This window comes from Pongo pygmaeus, chromosome 13, assembly GCF_028885625.2.
Source record: "Pongo pygmaeus isolate AG05252 chromosome 13, NHGRI_mPonPyg2-v2.0_pri, whole genome shotgun sequence".
In the NCBI taxonomy this organism is placed as follows: domain Eukaryota; kingdom Metazoa; phylum Chordata; class Mammalia; order Primates; family Hominidae; genus Pongo; species Pongo pygmaeus.
This window is the reverse complement of record NC_072386.2, coordinates 75443607-75464656: the sequence shown is the minus strand read 5'-3', so window position 1 is coordinate 75464656 and position 21050 is coordinate 75443607. Positions and strand designations below refer to the sequence as shown.

General features: G+C 38.5%; 1 protein-coding gene across 1 annotated transcript in view; it reads right to left on the bottom strand.

The window, feature by feature from the left end:
- The window catches only part of LOC129043492 (kinesin-like protein KIF27), a 40275-nt gene extending 22053 nt beyond the window's left edge, over window positions 1–18222 (bottom strand). Inside the window, 5 exon segments of the mRNA XM_063649645.1 lie at window positions 718–924; window positions 6246–6461; window positions 14821–14997; window positions 17648–17761; window positions 18156–18222. Coding sequence (XP_063505715.1) covers window positions 718–924; window positions 6246–6461; window positions 14821–14997; window positions 17648–17761; window positions 18156–18209 — 768 coding nt within the window. The 5' untranslated portion in view covers window positions 18210–18222.
- Window positions 18223–21050: the final 2828 nt, after the last annotated feature.

The following is a 21050-nucleotide window of genomic DNA, read 5'->3' as shown; positions in this document are numbered from 1 at the left end:
ATTTTAAAATATCAGTGTTTTATTTTTCATTAATTGTCTGATATTCCCATAAATTGAATGTACTTTTCAGAGAAGAGTTATCTCGTTGTTTAACACTTCATAATATATAACTTAAGTGGAAAAGACATTAGAGAAAAGACAGATATAGTTCTCAATGCTATGAAACATCTCTGGATCAGTAAATTGTCTAATCTGTAAAAAATACAACATTTTAATTGATTTAAGCACATTCAGATTAATAAAATCTACTATTATCTTTGCCACTGATACACCACTTCATCTTCATTTCAGCTCATACATGATGAGAAAGTACAGATTCCCCTAGCCTACAGCAATGAAGGAAAGGGAATCAAAACTTGGAGGGCCCTTGATTTTTCATGAGTGCCAGGTAGAACATCCAAATCTAGAAAACATCCAAGAAATAATGAGCAAGGAATATAACTTAAATACTTTGGTTTTAAAAACTTTCAAAAAGGACTTCTTTTGAAAGGCCCTCCAACTTTAAGAACCTCACAAAGTTAGGCCTACATATTTGGATAATCACAAAGCTTTCAGATGACAACATTTAGTTCTATAAAGAGAAATCATGCTTAAATTTGTAGTTACACCATCAAATCTTTAAGCCTTTCAATTTCTTTAAAAATTCAAAATAAATATAGGATGTAAGCATCTTGACCCATCTTTATAAGAAAAATATTCTGACCCTCAAAAACAAACCTTATTGCAATATCTGAAAAGAATAGCTCTAATCTCAACAGGACTCAGGCAAGCTAGTTTTTCCAAGACATTTGCTTCACTACGAGAGAGGTTATGGAATGATGCTCTAAGTGACTTCTGGTGATTCTGGATACTTTCATTCTTGTATTCAATTGCAGCTTCCAAAGCTTCAATCCCTTCTTCAAGTTGGAAAGGAACACATTCTTCCTAGATATAACAGAAATCACTCATTTTAAATGAAATAGTATAACTTTGACTTTATCATATACTCAGATCCTACTAAACTATTTGAGTCTAATGGACATTACCACTCTTGTACTAGATTTTAAGAAAATGTTTTTTGAGTGCTTGCTATGCCACATAATGCAGTGTGTGTATACATGTGTGTATACACACACATACACACACACACACAAACATATTAACATAATCATTAAGCCGTCACAATAAACCTGATGGAATAAAATGGGAAAGACAGAAGTTTAGGGGAGTTCTGAAATGTTCCAAGGTTATACAACAAATGCTGATCATCTAATCCAAGGAATACACTTGAACAAAGCCTAAGCCCACAGGATTAGCAGTATTGTCATATATCTCCTCCATAACCCCTAAAGTGCATATTATGTGTCAATATTTCCACTAGTGAGATCTAGAGACTCACTGTTGTCTCTCCAGTGATCTATCAAAACTTATTGATCTATCAATAACTTATTCTAACATTTAGAATAAGTTATTAAGAACTAGTAATAAAAAAGCACAATATGGCATAAAAAAGTAGTGAGGATTTAAGTATCTGAAATATTTCATAAGATTCCTATGAAATGTTATTAGAAGGAAAATGTAGGTGTTAAAAACAGGGCAACATAGTATTTTTTCACATGCTAGAGAAGATCGATGAATCCCTGTAGGAAAACCTACAAGTTCTTTTTTTCTTTCTTTTTTTTTTTTTTTTTTGGACACAGGATCTCGCTATGTTGCCCAGGCTGAACTCAAACTCTTGGGCCCAAGCGAACCTCCTACCTTGCCCTCCTGAGTAGCTGGGACTACAGGCACACGCCACCATGCTCAGCTCTTCCAGTTCTTTGAACTATCCAAATACATGTTATGTTGGTGATACAAATCTATGGTAAGGAAGTACTTCAGATTGGTGAGATTTGGATATATGTTTCTGTATACCTATACCTATTGTGGAGGCCACCTCCATAAGTTCCTGTGGCAGACTATCTTGTCCATCTGCACACCCTTATTGCCTAGCACAGTACCTATCACATAGTTTGAACTCAATATCTGTTGACTTAATGAAGAAAGAAGAGAAAAAAATTTTCATGTGTCCTTGGTTACAGGACCCATGTTATTTCTCTCCACTCCTCCCCCTAACATCCCAAAGGAAAATAATGTGAATATTTCTTTTCTTTTTTTTTTTTGACAGGGTCTCACTCACTTTGTCATCCAGGCTGGAGTGCAGTGGTGGGATCTCAGCTCACTGCAACCTCCACCTCTTGGGTTTAAGCAATTCTCCTGCCTCAGCCTCCCAAGTAACTGGGATTACAGGTGCATGCCACCACGCCTAGCTAATTTTTGTATTTTTAGTTGAGAAGGGGTTTTGCCACATTGGCCAGGCTGGTCTTGGAACTCCTGACTTCAGGTGATCGGCCTGCCTCAGCCTCCCAAAGTGATGGGATTACAGGTGTGAGCCACCATGCCTGGCCAATAGTGTGAATATTTCTGATCTACCTAAAGAAAACTGTTCACCAGCCATTCTATTTCTCTGTGCAATCACTAACCATATGGAATTTGATGGTTTGATAATTGCTCCATAAGGAATAAAATAATATTCACTTTTTCAGGAAAAAAACCCCTTAAATACTAAAATGTATTTAGGTGAACGAATAAGAGGAGCCACAAATAAAAGTGAATTATCCAATATAGAGTAAGTCCTTGTCATCAATAGGTTCTTGGAAACTGTGACTTTAAGAGAAACAATATATAACGAAACAAATTTTTTTTCTTATTAACTTTGTAACAAAGGCAACTATGTTGAAGGAAAACAATGTAATTTGAGGACCTGATGTACACGGTGTCTCTTAAAGTCACAATTTCCAAGAACCTATCCACAATGTTCAGTGAGGACTTTACTGTACTTGACTTTTGAATTCATACTATGACTATATTTTATCAAAAACAAATGTGAAGAGTTTGCCTTTATACGTGGCTGAGGACAATTTCATGTAAATTCAGTTTCTATGGTTTTGGATCTAAGTTAAGGAAGTACTGAGATAATATAAGGTAGTGTGAATATAGAAACCCAAGGACAGCCCGCTCCAGTGAGGCTGCAGCATATCAGTGTTTGTAGTTCTCTCTAACTCAGCAATAGGTGTAGGTTGACAAGATACGTGGCAATGGGTAACTATCCTGGGATGAAAAATTTGCCACAATACAAACCACAGGTTATCAAGAGTTGACTCTGCTTTATGATAGAGCACTGCTTTTCAACTTTAATGTGTACCCAGGAGCTCACTAGAATTCAGATTCTGATCCAGCAGGTCCACTTGGGGGCTGAGGATCTGCATTTCTAACAAGCTTCCAAGTGATGCTGTTGCTGCTGGTCCAGAGACCAAGTAAAATGAAACAAAAAACTAACGACAACTTTTGAGCAAGCACTGCAGAGATTTCCTTATAAATTATATGTTTTTGGCAGGGTGCGGTGGCTCAAGGCCTGTAAACCCAGTGCTTTGGGAGGCTGAGGCGGGTGGATCACTTGAGGTCAGGAGTTCGAGACCAGCCTGACCAACATGGCAAAACCTTGTCTCTACTAAAAATACAAAAATTAGGCCGGGCATGGTGGCTCACGCCTGTAATCCCAGCACTTTGGGAGGCCGAAGTGGGTAGATCACGAGGTCAGGAGATCGAGACCATCTTGGCCAACATGGTGAAACCCCATCTCTACTAAAATACAAAAAACTAGCCAAGCATGATGGCGTGTGCCTGCAGCGCCAGCTACTCGGGTGGCTGAGGCAGGGGAATCGTTTGAACCAGGCAGGCGGAGGTTGTAGTGAGCTGAGATCTCGCCACTGCACTCCAGCCTGGTGACAGAGCAAGACTCCGTCTCAAAAAAAAAAAAAAAAAAAAATTAGCTGGGCATGGTAGCGCACATCTGTAATCCCAGCTACTCGGGAGGCTGAGGCAGGAGAATTGCTTGAACCCAGGAGACAGAGGCAGTGAGCCAAGATCGCACCACTGCACTCCAGCCTGAGTGACAGAGTGAGACTCCATCTCAAAAAAAAAAAAAAAAAAGTATGTTCTCATCATAAAATGAGAAATTAAAAGTTTAAAAGATTAGATAAACATAATAGTTCTTATATTTTCCTCCCTACTTATTAAGCAACTACTCTGTATTATTAGAAATCTAAAGTTCAGGTAGTCTTTAATTTTAGTTTCTGGATTTTACCAAAAAAAGAAAAAAAGCAGTGTGACTTGTCTGTAGTAAATTGTTGGGTAATCTATTAGTGTAATGATTTAAAATCTTTCTATCCATTTCCATAAAGTAATAAAATTAGGAAAAATATTTTAATTTACTGTGGAAAGAGAAAATTATCCTAAACAAGTTTAAAGACATTAAGATAGCAAACCATTCCAACTAGATTTTATTGATACCTTGTGTCACATCAGAATCTCATGTTCTCGATCATCTGCTAGTGACAGATCTATTTGGAATATTAACCTTGGCTTTAAAATCGTGATAAGAGCAGAGCTTCACTTGAGAGCTACACTAAGAACCAACCATGTGGAAGAAAGGTGCATAGAAGCTCATGTGACTAAGTAGAACTCTACCAGTTGTAGGAGGCTCATCATTCCCTCAAACCCTAGTCCAGAATAGCTGCAAAATAGGTATCATGCACCGTACTATATTTTCACCACAAATCCGTAAATAATGTTTTTTGTTACAGGATCCCACATGAAATAGAAACCTAATGTTTCTTGATATTAATGGAACTCTACCCTACTGCAAACATAATTTGTTAATTCTCATCTCTGTGCCTTATTCAAAGATGTTCTGTCTAAAACGGACTTCTTTCTTGTATCTGCCAGTGCATATCATGTTTCTCATAATCTAGCTCAAGATTCTGATCTACTGAGGCTGCCTTGATGAATCTTTCCCCAAATGATCACTTCATTGCTTTGAATAAATAATGTAAGAGGTATAGCTGTAATACATTATCCACAACTTGATTTTCAATGTCCTTCAGAGTTTAGAGTTTTCTTATATTTCTATCTGTTTTCCCAAATAGAGTATTAATTTCTCAAGGGAAACATAATACTTTGGGTGTTTTTTTTTTTTTTTTTTTTTTTTTTGCTTCTTCTATCTTCTATAGAGCTTAGTAATAAGTCACAGGTGGCAGAATTCCTTAAATATTTGAATTCTCCTGTATCTTAGGCTCTCATGTCTTCAAATCTATAACCCTTGGGCTCCAATTTAACACCTTGGGAGGACAGCCTGGCTCTCTGTTCCTCTGCACAGCTACCCAGCTTAAGTTATAAAACAGGGCAACAGAGGTCTATAATGTTCCTTTCAACTGCCACTTAGCCCCCAGTCAAGGATTGATTTGTAAGTCAATCCTTTCATCAATTCTCAATGAGCAACAATCTGATGTTATCCTTGCTCCTATTTCTTAACTAGCCCCCACAACTTCCTGTCACTTGCTCCAAACTAAAACACTACAAGATTCACCAATGTGTGTGATTCTCAGCTCTTCACCTTCTCTTAGCAATTTTCCCTTGCTTTGGTAATGATGAGACACCAACAATAAATATTTGCAGAGGAAGTCCAGATTCAAAAATTCATCTTTCTCTGATGAAGTAAGGTAAAGGTACCACTGCCAACTGACTGAAAATTTTGAAAAAAGATAAAGTCTGGGGCAATTTGACAGCCCATAAATGAATCATCTTCTACATAGTTTTAAAAAACTATAACTAAAACTATAGTTTCAAAAAAACTGTAACTATAACTAAAAGGTATTTTACTGGGATTGGAATTTTGTGCATCTATTTGGCTGGACATAGTATGGACATTGGGCCTTCTAAACCAAGGTTTCATGGAAAGAATTAACCCCTAATTCCTTAGGCATCTCTTGTATGTAATAAATTACCTAGTATCGTTCAAGAAATATGTATAGAGAAAAGTCAGGTGCCCTCCAGAAGAGTCCTTCAAATCATTTTCTATGTTCTGTGATTTCAGACGAGAAACCCCAGCTGAGGAGGCAAATATACTCAAGGAAAGTAATAGTTTCCAAATGCCTGGCAGTGCCAGGAAGGGGCCATGTCCGTGGACCACTATGTAAGGATATCTCAGTCTCTAGTCAAGTGTGGTTTATGGTGCCAAATAAGTGCCAGGTGAACTCACTACATCTGACAAAATCTCAAGGAACCAAGTTTACCAGATAATATTTATGATTATGTGAAAAAGACTGAGGAAATCACTTAAGTGATCCATCATACAGCACCTCCAGTTCCAAAGAATACTGACTTACTTCAGGTGATAACACTCTACCATTTTAAAGTTTTTCATCCACACTGTGTTTTCGTTTCTGGAGCTGATCCTTTTCTTTCTGGAGGACTTCAACTTGTTCTGAAATCTTTGTTTTCTCCTCAGCTGTACGGGTCTGGAGCTGCACATTCTTTTCAGACAACTCTTGTTCCAATAAGTTCAGGCGAGTTGATATTTTCAAACTATCTGTGTTTAAGGCCTAAAAGATACAACCCACCAGACACCCCAAAAACAGTTACTAGAAATCTAGACTGCATAAAAATTAGGAAAAACATAGAGAAAATTGCTAAATGAATATATTTTTAGTTTTTACATTATTGTTTTCTCCCATGGATTTTTTTGAGGGAGGGGGTATTTATTTTCTTTTTTTGTTTTTGACATGGAGTTTTGCTCTTGTTCCCCAGGCTAGAGTGCCATGGTGCAACCTCAGCTCACTGCACCCTCTGCTTCCCAGGTTCAAGCGATTCTCCTGCTTCAGCCTCCCTGGTTGCTGGGATTACAGGCGCTCGTCACCACGCGCAGCTAATTTTTTGTATTTTTAGTAGAGACGGGGTTTTACCATGTTGGCCAGGCTGGTCTAGAACTCCTGACCTCAGGTGATCCACCCACCTCAGCCCCCCAAAGTTCTGAGATTACAGACGTGAGACACCGCACCCGACCGGGGTATTCATTTTCTAAAATCTTAAGTTGAATGCCTTTTTTTAAAAAAAAAGTCTATTTAAACTCTGAGTTTACTACGAAGAATTGCCTTGACTAGGTTTTCAGAGGCAGTATTTTTCTTTTTTCTTATTTTCTAAATTGAACTTTTCTTTCTTGGCTTTTACATTCTGCATTGTAGAATTATGTTACAATTTACTAGGGGTTGAGATGTGGTGTGTTTAAACATATGATTGGTTGGCTTAAACATATAATTTGTTTTTACTCGTATTTCATTCTGATCAGAAAATACGGCCAGATTTATGGAGATGTTCACTATGGTCAGATTTCAGGTAATTTGTAAAATACTTTTCACAGTAATTATTTGTATATACTACCATAAAGTTTATTATATAGACACATACTATCATAAGGTTTACAATTTTAAAAAAGCATTCCGCTCCCCCAAGCTTTTAACTGAATCCTACTCCCAGACGGCCACCTTCAACCTTTTCAGTTGGTTCTTCTGGTGTTTATGTCCATGTTTCTAAATGGCATTATCAATTTTAGACATTGTCTACTGACTGTGTATTACGGGAGATAAGGATTTAGCACTCTTATACCTACTCTACTTCCCATCCTCCTCCGTTCTCCCAATATAAGTTACATTACAGTTTTTAGTTAAATCAACATCATTATAACTTTGTTATTCATAGGTGAACTATCTAGTGTGAAATGATCATGCTTCTGTTTTGATACAACTTTTTATTGCACCTTATAGCTAATTCTTCTCCAACAGAACTATAAAATTCCTCAACACTTTTTCATTTGATCAAACTTATCAGGAAATCTTTTCAATCTATTGTTTTCTGGAAACATTTTGCCTGGAGCATCCATCCTCCTGCTCCACACTGGACCAGTTGTCCTGGGTCTTCCCTTTGGTATTTCCTGAGAATTTCCATGCTGGAGCACATTTTCAGAATCCTGAGTCTTCCTTTTTCATAGTTTGTGCCCTTATTTTTGTGGAGCACATGATCTAGTAGTTTCCCTGGACAGGCTTGATGGGAGATTTTTTTTTTTTTTTTTTTTTTTTAACCTGAAAATGCTTATTCTAGCTTCACATTTGATTGAGAGTTTGGCTATGAAGAAAATTATTTATTAGACTTAATTTTCCTCATGAGTTTAAAGATTGCTTCAGATCTTAAACTTCTAATGAGGAAAGCTGAGAAGTCCAATGCCATTCTGATTCTTGCAACTTACAAGTAGTCTTTTTTGTCTAGACGCTTTCAGGACCTTCTTTTTTCCTCAGTCAGTGTATCCAAACCTTCACAGTGATATGTTTTGGGTACTCATTTTGCTGGGCCCTTGATAGGCTATTTCTTTATGTGTGTATATATATATATATAGTTTTATATATATATAACTTTAAGTTCTAGGGTACATGTGTACAATGTGCAGGTTTGTTACATATGTATACATGTGCCATGTTGGTGTGCTGCACCCATTAACTCGTTATTTACATTAGGTATATCTCCCAATGCTATCCCTCCCCCCTCCCCCTACCCCACAACAGTCCCCAGAGTGTGATGTTCCCCTTCCTGTGTCCATGTGTTCTCATTGTTCAATTCCCACCTATGAGTGAGAACATGCAGTGTTTGGATTTTTGTCCTTGCAATAGTTTGCTGAGAATGATGGTTTCCAGCTTCATCCATGTCCCTACAAAGGACATGAACTCATCCTTTTTTATGGCTGCATAGTATTCCATGGTGTATATGTGCCACATTTTCTTAATCCGGTCTATCATTGTTGGACATTTGGGTTGGTTCCAAGTGTTTGCTATTGTGAATAGTGCCGCAATAAACATATGTGTGCATGTGTCTTTATAGCAGCATGATTTATAATCCTCTGGGTATATACCCAGTAATGGGATGGCTGGGTCAAATGGTATTTCTAGTTCTAGATCCTTGAGGAATCACCACACTGTCTTCCACAATGGTTGAACTAGTTTACAGTCCCACCAGCAGTGTAAAAGTGTTCCTATTTCTCCACATCCTCTCCAGCACCTGTTGTTTCCTGACTTTTTAATGATTGCCATTCTAACTGGTGTGAGATGGTATCTTATTGTGGTTTTGATTTGCATTTCTCTGATGAACAGTGATGATGAGCATTTTTTCATGTGTCTGCTGGCTGCATAAATGTCTTCTTTTGAGAAGCGTCTGTTCATATCCTTCGCCCGCTTGTTGATGGGGTTGTTTTTTTCTTGTAAATTTGTTTGAGTTCATTGTAGATTCTGGATATTAGCCCTTTGTGAGATGAGTAGATTGCAAAAATTTTCTCCCATTCTGTAGGTTGCCTGTTCACTCTGATGGTAGTTTCTTTTGCTGTGCAGAAGCTCTTGAGTTTAATTAGATCCCATTTGTCAATTTTGGCTTTTGTTGCCATTGCTTTTGGTGTTTTAGACATGAAGTCCTTGCCCATGCCTATGTCCTGAATGGTATTGCCTAGGGTTTCTTCTAGGGTTTTTATGGTTTTAGGTCTAACATTTAAGTCTTTAATCCATCTTGAATTAATTTTTGTATAAGGTGTAAGGAAGGGATCCAGTTTCAGCTTTCTACATATGGATAGCCAGTTTTCTCAGCACCATTTGTTAAATAGGGAATCCTTTCCCCATTTCTTGTTTTTGTCAGGTTTGTCAAAGATCAGATAGTTGTAGATGTGTGGTATTATTTCTGAGGGCTCTGTTCTGTTCCATTGATCTATATCTCTGTTTTGGTACCAGTACCATGCTGTTTTGGTTACTGTATCCTTGTAGTATAGTTTGAAGTCAGGTAGCATGATGCCTCCAGCTTTGTTCTTTTGGCTTAGGATTTTCTTGGCAATGAGGGCTCTTTTTTGGTTCCATATGAACTTTAAAGTAGTTTTTTCCAATTCTGTGAAGAAAGTCATTGGTAGCTTGATGGGGATGGCACTGAATCTGTAAATTACCTTGGGCAGTATGGCCATTTTCATGATATTGATTCTTCCTACCCATGAGCATGGAATGTTCTTCCATTTATTTGTATCTTCTTTTATGTCATTGAGCAGTGGTTTGTAGTTCTCCTTGAAGAGGTCCTTCACATCCCTTGTAAGTTGGATTCCTAGGTATTTTATTCTCTCTGAAGCAGTTGTGAATGGGAGTTCACTCATGATTTGGCTCTCTGTTTGTCTGTTCTTGGTGTATAAGAATGCTTGTGATTTTTGCACACTGATTTTGTATCCTGAGACTTTGCTGAAGTTGCTTATCAGCTTAAGGAGATTTTGGGCTGAGACAATGGGGTTTTCTAGATATACAATCATGTCATCTGCAAACAGGGACAATTTGACTTCCTCTTTTCCTAATTGAATACCTTTTATTTCTTTCTCCTGCCTGATTGCCCTGGCCAGAACTTCCAACACTATGTTGAATAGGAGTGGTGAGAGAGGGCATCCCTGTCTTGTGCCAGTTTTCAAAGGGAATGCTTCCAGTTTTTGCCCATTCAGTACGATATTGGCTGTGGGTTTGTCATACATCGCTCTTATTTTGAGATATGTCCCCTCAATACCTAATTTATTGAGAGTTTTTAGCATGAAGTGCTGTTGAATTTTGTCAAAGGCCTTTTGTGCATCCATTGAGATAATCATGTGGTTTTTGTCTTTGGTTCTGTTTATATGCTGGATTACATTTATTGATTTGCGTATGTTGAACCAGCCTTGCATCCCAGGGATGAAGCCCACTTGATCATGGTGGATAAGCTTTTTGATGTGCTGCCAGATTCGGTTTGCCAGTATTTTATTGAGGATTTTTGCATCGATGTTCATCAGGGATATTGTTCTAAAATTCTCTTTTTTGGTTGTGTCTCTGCCTGGCTTTGGTATCAGGATGATGCTGGCCTCATAAAATGAGTTAGGGAGGATTCCCTCTTTTTCTATTGATTGGAATAGTTTCAGAAGGAATAGTACCAGCTCCTCCTTGTACCTCTGGTGGAATTCGGCTGTGAATCCATCTGGTCCTGGACTCTTTTTGGTTGGTAAGCTATTAATTATTGCCTCAATTTCAGAGCCTGTCATTGGTCTATTCAGAGATTCAACTTCCTCCTGGTTTAGTCTTGGGAGGGTGTATGTGTCGAGGAATTTATCCATTTCTTCTAGATTTTCTAGTTTATTTGTGTAGAGGTGTTTGTAGTATTCTCTGATGGCAGTTTGTATTTCTGTGGGATCGGTGGTGATATCCCCTTTATCATTTTTTATTGCGTCTATTTGATTCTTCTCTCTTTTCTTCTTTGTCAGTCTTGCTAGCAGTCTATCAATTTTGTTGATCTCAAAAAACCAGCTCCTTGATTCACTGATTTTTTGAAGGGTTTTCTGTGTCTCTATCTCCTTCAGTTCTGCTCTGATCTTAGTTATTTCTTGCCTTCTGCTAGCTTTTGAATGTGTTTGCTCTTGCTTCTCTAGTTCTTTTAATTGTGATGTTAGGCTGTTTATTTTGGATCTTTCCTGCTTTCTCTTGTGGGCATTTAGTGCTATAAATTTCCCCGCTACACACTGCTTTAAATGTGTCCGAGAGATTCTGGTATGTTGTGTCTTTGTTCTCATTGGTTCCAAAGAACATCTTTATTTCTGCCTTCATTTTGTTATGTACCCAGGAGTCATTCAGGAGCAGGTTGTTCAATTTCCATGTAGTTGAGTGGTTTTGAGTGAGTTTCTTAATCCTGAGTTCTAGTTTTACTGTGGTCTGAGAGACAGTTATAATTTCTGTTCTTTTACATTTGCTGAGGAGTGCTTTACTTCCAACTATGTGGTCAATTTTGGAATAAGTGTGATGTGGTGCTGAGAAGAATGTATATTGTGTTGATTTGGGGTGGAAAGTTCTGTAGATGTCTATTAGGTCTGCTTGGTGCAGAGCTGAGTTCAATTCCTGGATATCCTTGTTTACTTTCTGTCTCATGGATCTGTCTAATGTTGACAGTGGGGTGTTAACGTCTCCCATTATTATTGTGCGGGAGTCTAAGTCTCTTTGTAGGTCTCTAAGGACTTGCTTTATGAATTTGGGTGCCCCTGTATCGGGTGCATATATATTTAGGATAGTTAGCTCTTCTTGTTGAACTGATCCCTTTAACATTATGTAATGGCCTTCTTTATCTCTTTTGATCTTTGTTAGTTTAAAGTCTGTTTTATCAGAGACTAGGATTGCAACCCCTGCCTTTTTTTGTTTTCCATTTGCTTGGTAGATCTTCCTCCATCCCTTTATTTTGAGCCTATGTGTGTCTCTGCATGTGAGAGGCCTAGAGTCTCACATTATTGGTGTTGAGAAAATTTTTTACATGATGTCTTTGATAATCTCCTCTCTTCTGTTTTCTCTGTTGTATCCTTCTGGAATTCCCATTACTTGGATCTTGGGCTTTCTGGATTTATCTGCCAATTAAAAATGTTTCACTCCTACTTTCTATTAACTTATATTTTTACTTACTTTTTGGAATATTTCCTCAACTTTATCCTCTGACCCTTTTTTTTGAGATAGAGTTTTGCTCTTGTCGCCCAGACTGGAGTGCAATGGCATGGTCTCAGCTCACTGCAACCTCTGCCTCTCAGGTTCAAGTGATTCTCCTGCCTCAGCTCCCAAGTACCCGGGATTACAGGTGCCCACAACCATGCCTGGCTAATTTTTGTATTTTTAGAAGAGACAGGGTTTCACCGTGTTGGTCAGGCTGGTGTCGATCTCCTGACCTCCAGTGATCTGCCCGCCTTGGCCTCCCAAAGTGCGGATTACAGGTGTGAACCACTGCGTCCTGCCTGTCCTCCAACCCTTTGAATTTCCAAGAGTTCTTTCATGTTTTTAATAACTTGTAGTTCTTTATAGATAGTCATCTTTTACCACATTGAGGATATTAAGATTTCTGTGAAGTTTTTTCAGCTTCTTGCTCTATCTCTAATGTCTCTGAGTTTATTTTTTTCCTTTTGTTTTGTTTTCTGTCTTTAATAGTGGCATTGCTGAAATGTCCATCATATTTGAGTCAGGTATCGAAAAGCAGATAAGATTTGTGGTAATAGCATATATGTGGGCCACTTATTTAAGTGGGGGCTTCCAAATTTAAGAGTTTTCATATCTTTTTTAGATGTTTCAGAAAATATGCCAATCTCCGGCTAGGAAGTATAAATCTGGCTGCCAGCATTCTTAGATCCAAGTAGAGATTAGGAAATAGATGTTTCACAATTCATATGCAGACTTGCATTCATTCCCTATTTGGAGTTTTTTGACTTATCACAACCTTTGCTGTGCCTGGTTCAATCTTCAGAAAATAAATCGGTCCCAGAGTGAGAAAAAATAGTTTCATGACTATGCCCTGTTTTCATCTTTATGCTACTCCTGCCTCCTGAAAATCTTGGTCCCTTCATTTCTGAGTCTTTGATGTTCTATGTGAATTTTATCTCTCTAAAACTGTTATTTTTAAAAAAGGAAAACATCTAAAGCATTCCTAAAATGCCCATCACATTTCAGAGTCAGGTATTAAAAAGCTGGTATGATGTGTGGTGATAGCATATATGTAGGATCTTGGCCTGGCTCTCATTTGTGTCTCTCTAGGTACTTGCAATGCAGCATCTTCTGTTCTGCTAAGTTAATAAGCTCTCATCTATTTGCTTTCCATCTTTTCTTTTTTTGTAATCTTTTGTCCTCTGTTATCTTCTCTACTGTCTTTTCCCTTTTATGGCTTTTCAAAAAACATAATAGCTTTAATGAAATATAATCTACATACCATGCAGTTCACCAATTTAAAGTATATAACTCAACGCCGGGCATGGTGGCTCATGCCTGTAATTCCAGCACTTTGGGAGGCCAAGACAGGTGGATCACAAGGTCAGAAGTTCGAGAGCAGTCTGACCAATATGGTGAAGCCCCGTCTCTACTAAAAATACAAAAATTAGCTGGGCGTGGTGATGTGTGCCTGTAATCCGAGCTACTCGGGAGGCTGAGACAGGAGAATTGCTTGAACCCAGGAGGCAGAGGTTGCAGTGAGCACAGATCACGCCACTGCACTCCAGTCTCAAAAAATAAAAAATAATAATAAAGTATATAATTCAATGGTTTTTCATATATTCATAGTTATGTAACCATCGCCACAATCAATTTTACATTTTCTTCACGCCCCCCAAAAAAAGAAACTCCACACCTATTAGTAGGCATTCTATTTCCCCCCCAATCCCCCACCAACCCTAGGTAACCACTATTCTAGTTTTTGTCTCTGGACAGAAATGGAATTGCCCATTCTGGAGACTTGATACAAATGGTATTATACAAAGGTGGTCTTTTGTGACTGGTTTCTTTCACTTAACATAGGTTTTCAAGGTTCATCCATGTTGTAGCATGTATCAGTACTTCATTCCCTTCTACTGTCAAATAATACACTATTGTATGGATAATCACAGTTTATCCATTAATCACTTGATGAACATTTGTGTTGTTTTCAGTTTTTAGCTATTATGAATAATGTTACTATGAATGTTCATGTTCAAGTTTTTGTGTGGATACATGCTTTCATTTCTCATGGAGAAATACATACAGCGATAGATCTATTTGTCTATCTATCTATCTATCTATCTATCTATCTATCTATCTACCCATCCATCCATCCATCCATCCATCAATCCACCCATCCACCATCCCACCCATCCCTAGGAGTGAGATTACTGGGTCACATAGTATCTCTAAGTTTAGCCTTTTGAGGAACTACAAGATGGTTATCCGAAGCAATTGCACCATTTTCCAATTTCACCAGCAGTGTATGAAGGTCCCAATTTCTCCACCTCCTCCCACACATTTCTTATTATGTTTTTCTGATTATAGCCATCCTAGTGGGGAGTGTGGAGTGGTTTACAACCAGAATCAAGTAGTGTATTAAACAGAATACCTGACTAGATCTCAATTTCTTATTTTCCAGGTGACTCTTCTCCTGTAACAGAGCCTCCTTCTTAGAAACTATGGCCTCCCGTTTCTTTAAGTCTTCTTCCAGCTCCTCTAATTCTTGGCATTGGTTCAGAACTTTCTCTACTTCTTCATCTAACAATTTCTCTTGCTCATCCAATTTCTACATTAAAATTTTTTAAAAAAGTTACTTGTTTTTCCTTCTGCCGTAAAAATTATATGGTAATAATAGAATTTCAGATTGGCTGAAATCTCTTAAATGAACATTTAAAAACTATCACTCAGAGTAACTCAGGTAGCCGTCTGAGATCCTAAAGACATCAGTGGTTCTAGTCAAAATGTAGCTATGTTGTTTTATAAAGAATTAAAATTTACTCCCCAGATATGTTAAACAGTCTAGAATTTTTTAGTCTGACAAAGAAAGGGCTGATAATTTTCTATGCCTATATTAAGAACATGCTGGAGTCTTTTACTCTGTTGTAGTGGTGCACAGTTCCATCACAGCACTTACACTGGTGGCTGCCCTACTTATCTATCTCCCCGGCTTGAGCTCCTTGATTGATTGCAGGGGCTGTAGTTTTTACCCGTCTGTCCACATGGCTGGTATATTGCCTGGGCCACAGTAGGCGTTCAATAAAATGTTAAATGAATAAGTGAATGAATGCCTGATTCAGTCAGTCAATGAAGTGAATAAATGAATATACACAGTGGAAGACACAGATGATGGAGGATGGAAGGAAAGCCAATTTGCATTGTAGCTTGTCAACCTCAAATAATTATTTAAAAAAAAGAAAAAAGCAAAAATAAAAAATTGCTGAAAAGATCTCCCAAACAAACATCTGAGTACTCTCTTGAATTAAGGATACACAGAAACAAATACAAACATAAATATGGATGGAATATAACTGTTTAAAAGGAACTCTACCAAGTGGACACGGTAATGAAGCACTGCCACCAAAACAACAAATAAATAGGAAAAGAAATCCATATAGTATTATTTCCTAGTCCTTCATGAACCTTATAGAAAGGGTTTCTGGAAATCTACCATACAATGAGACAGTGAATATATATGAGAAAAAGAGAACAAAATGGCCAAGACAAAGAAGATGCATAGCTATTCGGTCTTCCAATAATACCAAGATGTTAATAGTATAATCTTATAAGCACTATCATGTCCAGATAACACTGGAGCCTAAAATATTATAGTAGCTCTACAATTATTAGGACGAGAAAGAGCAACTATAAAAATGTTAATTTTGTCATATCCTTAAATACTCCAGTAGGAGATCCTAGGCAGTCTAGCAAGTAACTTAAATATATTCTACAAACATTCTTAAACTGTGAGTGGGGTTTGAAAGATGAATAAGAGATTCTTTTTAAGCTCTACTTAAAAGGAAAAAACCTAAAAAATTACAACTGGTGATGACATTTCTGGGTGGAATGGGTGTGTGTGGGAATGCACCCATGTCACTACTAAATGTCACTAAGAAAATGTAATGTAAAATTTATGGAGATGGAATAAATCTTTCTAAAGTAAGGTAGAGATAATTGCATTCTAGGTATTTTAAATACAGTATTTTTTGCTTACATAAAATTTAAAATTTCAATTTCTTTGAACTTCAAAATTAGTTTGTGGATTATGACTTTCTTTTTAAAAGGTAGCACTAAAATAATGGCTTTTTAATATATAAAGTACATATACAATTTGGTTTTCTTTGAATGTAGAGTTCTGATTTTTAGAAATATACTTGTCTTCGGCTGGGTGCGGTGGCTCACACCTGTAATCCCAGCACTTTGGGAGGCCGAGGCGGGCAGATCATTAATAGAAACCATCCTGGCTAACATGGTGAAACCCCGTCTCTACTAAAAATACAAAAAATTAGCCAGGCATGGTGGTGGGCAGCTGTAGTCCCAGCTACTTGGGAGGCTGAGGCAAGAGAATGGTGTGAACCCGGGAGGCGGAGCTTGCAGTGAGCTGAGATCGTGCCACAGCACTCCAGCCTGGGCGAGACGCCGTCTCAAAAAAAAAAAAAAATATACTCGTCTTCATGAGATGGGAATAAATACAGTCCAGTGAACATGGATTTCATGTTTATATTCTACAACATTCAAATCAACTCATTTCTACTGAAATAAGAATATATTGATTCTGCTGAGAGCAAGAAAAAACAAAAAATACAGCACATTTCTGGATGAGAAAATCATTTTGTAATAATAAAAGTTTCACTACTTGGGCAACAGGATTATTAGAAGCCCAAATCTTAGCATCACACAATATACCCATGTAACAAACCTGCATGTGTATCCCTGAATCTAAAATGTAAGAAAATAAAAATAATAAAGTTTCAAAACAAATACTAGAAATTTTGCATTTGGGCAGCATCTAGTGTTTGAAGGTTTTATTTAGAGTCCGCCAGTTTTTACATCTATCTATTTATCTATCTATCTATCTATCTATCTATCTATCTATCTATTTATTGAGAGGGAGTTTTGCTCTTGTTGCCCAGGCTGGAGTGCAGTGGCATGGTCTCAGTTTACTGCAGCCTCCACCTCCAGGGTTCAAGCGATTCTCCTGCCTCAGCCTCCCAAGTAGCTGGGATTACAAGCATCCGCCACCAAGCCCGGCTAATTTTTATATTTTAAGTAGAGATGGGGTTTTACCATGTTGACCAGGCTGGTCTCAACTTCTGACCGCAGGTGATCCACCCACCTCGACGTCCCAAAGTGCTAGGATTACAGGTGTGAGTTTACCTCTATTTAGACAACCATCAGATTGAAGAGAAACCAGGAAACACTAAATAGAATTGACAAACCTGGAGATGGTCTATACTTCCAAACGAACCTTTTCTCCTTTTCAAGTGACATGCATCAAGGTCCTCAGCTTTCGGTTTTAGACCTTCTTCCTGTCCTGTTTTTAATTGTAGCTCCTATAGAAAAAGAAATTGAAAACACCTTATTGCTTTTACACCTGACCATTAAGTATGCTGATGACAATTATTTTCTTTTTTTTTTCTTTTTTTTTTGGAGACAAGATCTCACTCTGTCACCCAGGATGGAGTGCAGTGGCACAATCACAGCCTCAAACTCCTGGGCTCAAGCCACCCAGCCACATTTTCTTAACATTTACTTCCTTAGTCACAGGAAGAGAAAATGAGTAGATGACAGTTGGGGCTCTATTTGAGAAGAAAATAATGTGGGGATTTTTTTGTTTAGAAAAATTTTTTAGAGATAGGGTCTCACTCTGTAACCTAGACTAGAGTGCAATGGCGTGATCATAGCTCACTGTAAGCTCAAGCTCTTCGGCTCAAGTAATCCTCTCACCTCAGCCTCCCAAGTAGCTAGGACTACAGGTGTGTACCACCACATCCAGCTCATTTTTTAAAAAATTTTTTGTAGAGATGGGGTCTTGCTATGTTGCCCAGGCCAGTCTCCAGTGATCTTCCTGGCCTCCAGTGATCCTCCAGCCTCAACTTCCTGAAGTTCTGGGATTACAGGCATAAGTCACCATGCTCAGCCTTAATTTTTAATTGACAAATAATAATTGTACATATTCGTGAGGTACACAGTGATGATTTCAATACATATAATGTATAGTGATCAGACCAGGGTAATTAGCATATCTACGAAGAAAGGAATGTTAGCTCTTACTGAGGCAATAAAACACAACTGCAAAAATTAGGATTTACTAACAAAACAGCGTTTTTTTCATTCTTCATGAGTGTTACACATTAGCGTAACAAGGATAAGAGTCTGAAATTTATAAGTGGGTTATTCTCTTCTGCCTCTCTGAGCTTATTACTTTCATAGTTACTCCACGTAAGACATCCATCTGCTGTGAGTATATTAAAATTTATTATAGTCAAAATGCAAAAAGAAAAGTAATGTTCAATTTCTAGTATTCAAAAATGGGAGTTTGCAATAGAGAATAGACTTGGAAGACAGATCATAGTCTTATGAAGTGCATTTTCCAAATTTCTTTAGTTTCCATCTACATCTTTTTTTTTTTTCTTTCTAGACAAAGTCTCACTCTGTCACCCAGGCTGGATGCAATGGCATAATCTCGGCTCACTGCAACCTCCGCCTCCCGGGTTTCAAGCAATTCTCATGCCTCAGCCTCCTGAGTAGCTGCTATTACAGGCGTGTGCCACCACACCTGGCTAATTTTTGTATTTTCTTTTTTATTTTTTAGGAGAGATAGGGTTTTACCATGTTGGCCAGGCTGGTCTCAAACTCCTGACCTCAGGTGATCCACCTGCCTCAGCCTCCCAAAGTGCTGGAATTACAAGCATGAGCCACCACGCCCAGCCTCCATCCACATCTTAAGGGTCAAGTCAAGAGGTGCAGTGTTGGCCAGGAGTGGTGGCTCATGCCTGTAATCCAGCACTTTGGGAGGCCGAGGCAGCTGATCACCTGAGGTCAGGAGTTCAAGACCAGCCTGGCCAACATGCGGAAACCCCGTCTCTACTAAAAATACAAAAATTAGCAGGGCGTGTGCCTGTATTCCTAGCTACTCAGGAGGCTGAGGCACGACAATCGCTTGAACTTGAGAGGCAGAGATTACGGTGAGCTGAGATCACGCCACTGCACTCCAGCCTAGGTGACAGAGTGAGACGCCGTCTCAAAACAAAACAAAACGAAACAAAAGGCGCAATGTTCACGGTGCCTTCTAGGGGTTTAGAAATGATGTTGTCCATCACTAAAGCTTAGCAGGTCAGGAAGGAGGCCATGAGTCAAAACTGGCCAGTTCACATACTCTCTGTTACTGGTCCATGATGGATAAGTATGCAATTGAAAGTGCTGAGATACTTTTATAGCAATTTGACAGAATAATTTTATGTCTGATGACTCTAACAATTTTTAAAACGGACTTTTATTTGTATATTTTAAATTTCACTTTTCTACTAATTCATGTTTTATAGAAGTGTTAGGCTGTGACAAATTCATAACAAAATATAAACTATACCTTCTCCACAAGTAATTTCAGAAGCACTGATAGAAAGGAAGTAAAAGAAAAGCCTAGTGCTCTCCAGCCCTGGGAATGGCAGAAAGGAGAAAAGAGACAGTAAGGAAGACTTGTTTCCCAATTGTCCTCTGTCTGAGTTTTGGTCCAGAAAGGGGATGATAAGTAAAGGTATCAATGGGGAGAGACGGGCTCCTAACCTATTCAGGAGAGAAAATGCAGACTGCAGTGCAGAAGCCCCACACCCATATACAATTGCCTAGCCTTGCTGAAAGAGCAGAGAGGTACGATTAGGAAAGAGACCCCAATTGGACTCCTTGGTCTCAAGTGACATGGATCCTGAGTTGAGAGCTAATGCAGGTAGTCATTGTGGGGAACTGGCTCCCAAACTAGGTATAAGGACAGGTCACTGGGCTAGCAAGCTAGACAGAATGCCTAGTAGCCTCAGTAGGGGCTTATAATGCTAGTGGGAGATGAGATGAAGGGAAAGCACCCCCATGCTCTAAACCAGAAGCAAGATGAAACTGTGAGTTATACCAGCCAGGGGTTCCATCATCAGGGGCCAGCTGATTAGGCAGGGTAAGGTGGACAAGGGAGAACAATTTCCAGCTGGTCACAATCCTCAACTCCAAGGCATAGGATAAAAGAAGGCTATACATCCAACTACAACATACACTGGCTGTCATCTTAGGGAGAGAAGCATAGGGAAGAGGAGGCTAAGAGACTGAGCATTCTTATTCAAAAGACCTGAGAAGTATTTAAAGGAAGTGTTTACATTTTTAGAACAAGGTTTGAACAGAGAGAACATCTGATTAGTTTCCACCATTTTTCCAGCAATAATCATGACATGGATAGAAGAGAGGTGCACTCACAAAGAAGACAGGTGCTATAGACTAAATAAAGAAAAATGTTACACCCATTTGAGTTATGAGTGAATTTGGACTCTATTATGTTTACCACCCATAGTTCTTGATGCTTCCCTAGTTCTAGTTCATAGCTATAATTTAGCCCCTGTGATAGTCCTAGACATTTCAGGATGATGAAAAAAGCTACCTTAAATAAAGAGACCTTATACTTGGAGTTGACTCTCTACTATTTCTGTTTGTCCACATACACTTTAAAAGTATACCGCACTTGTAATCCCCGCACTTTGGGAGGCCAAGGCGGGTAGATCACAAGGTCAGGAGATCGAGACCATCCTAGCTAACACCGTGAAACCCTGTCTCTATTAAAAAGACAAAAAAATTAGCCGGGTG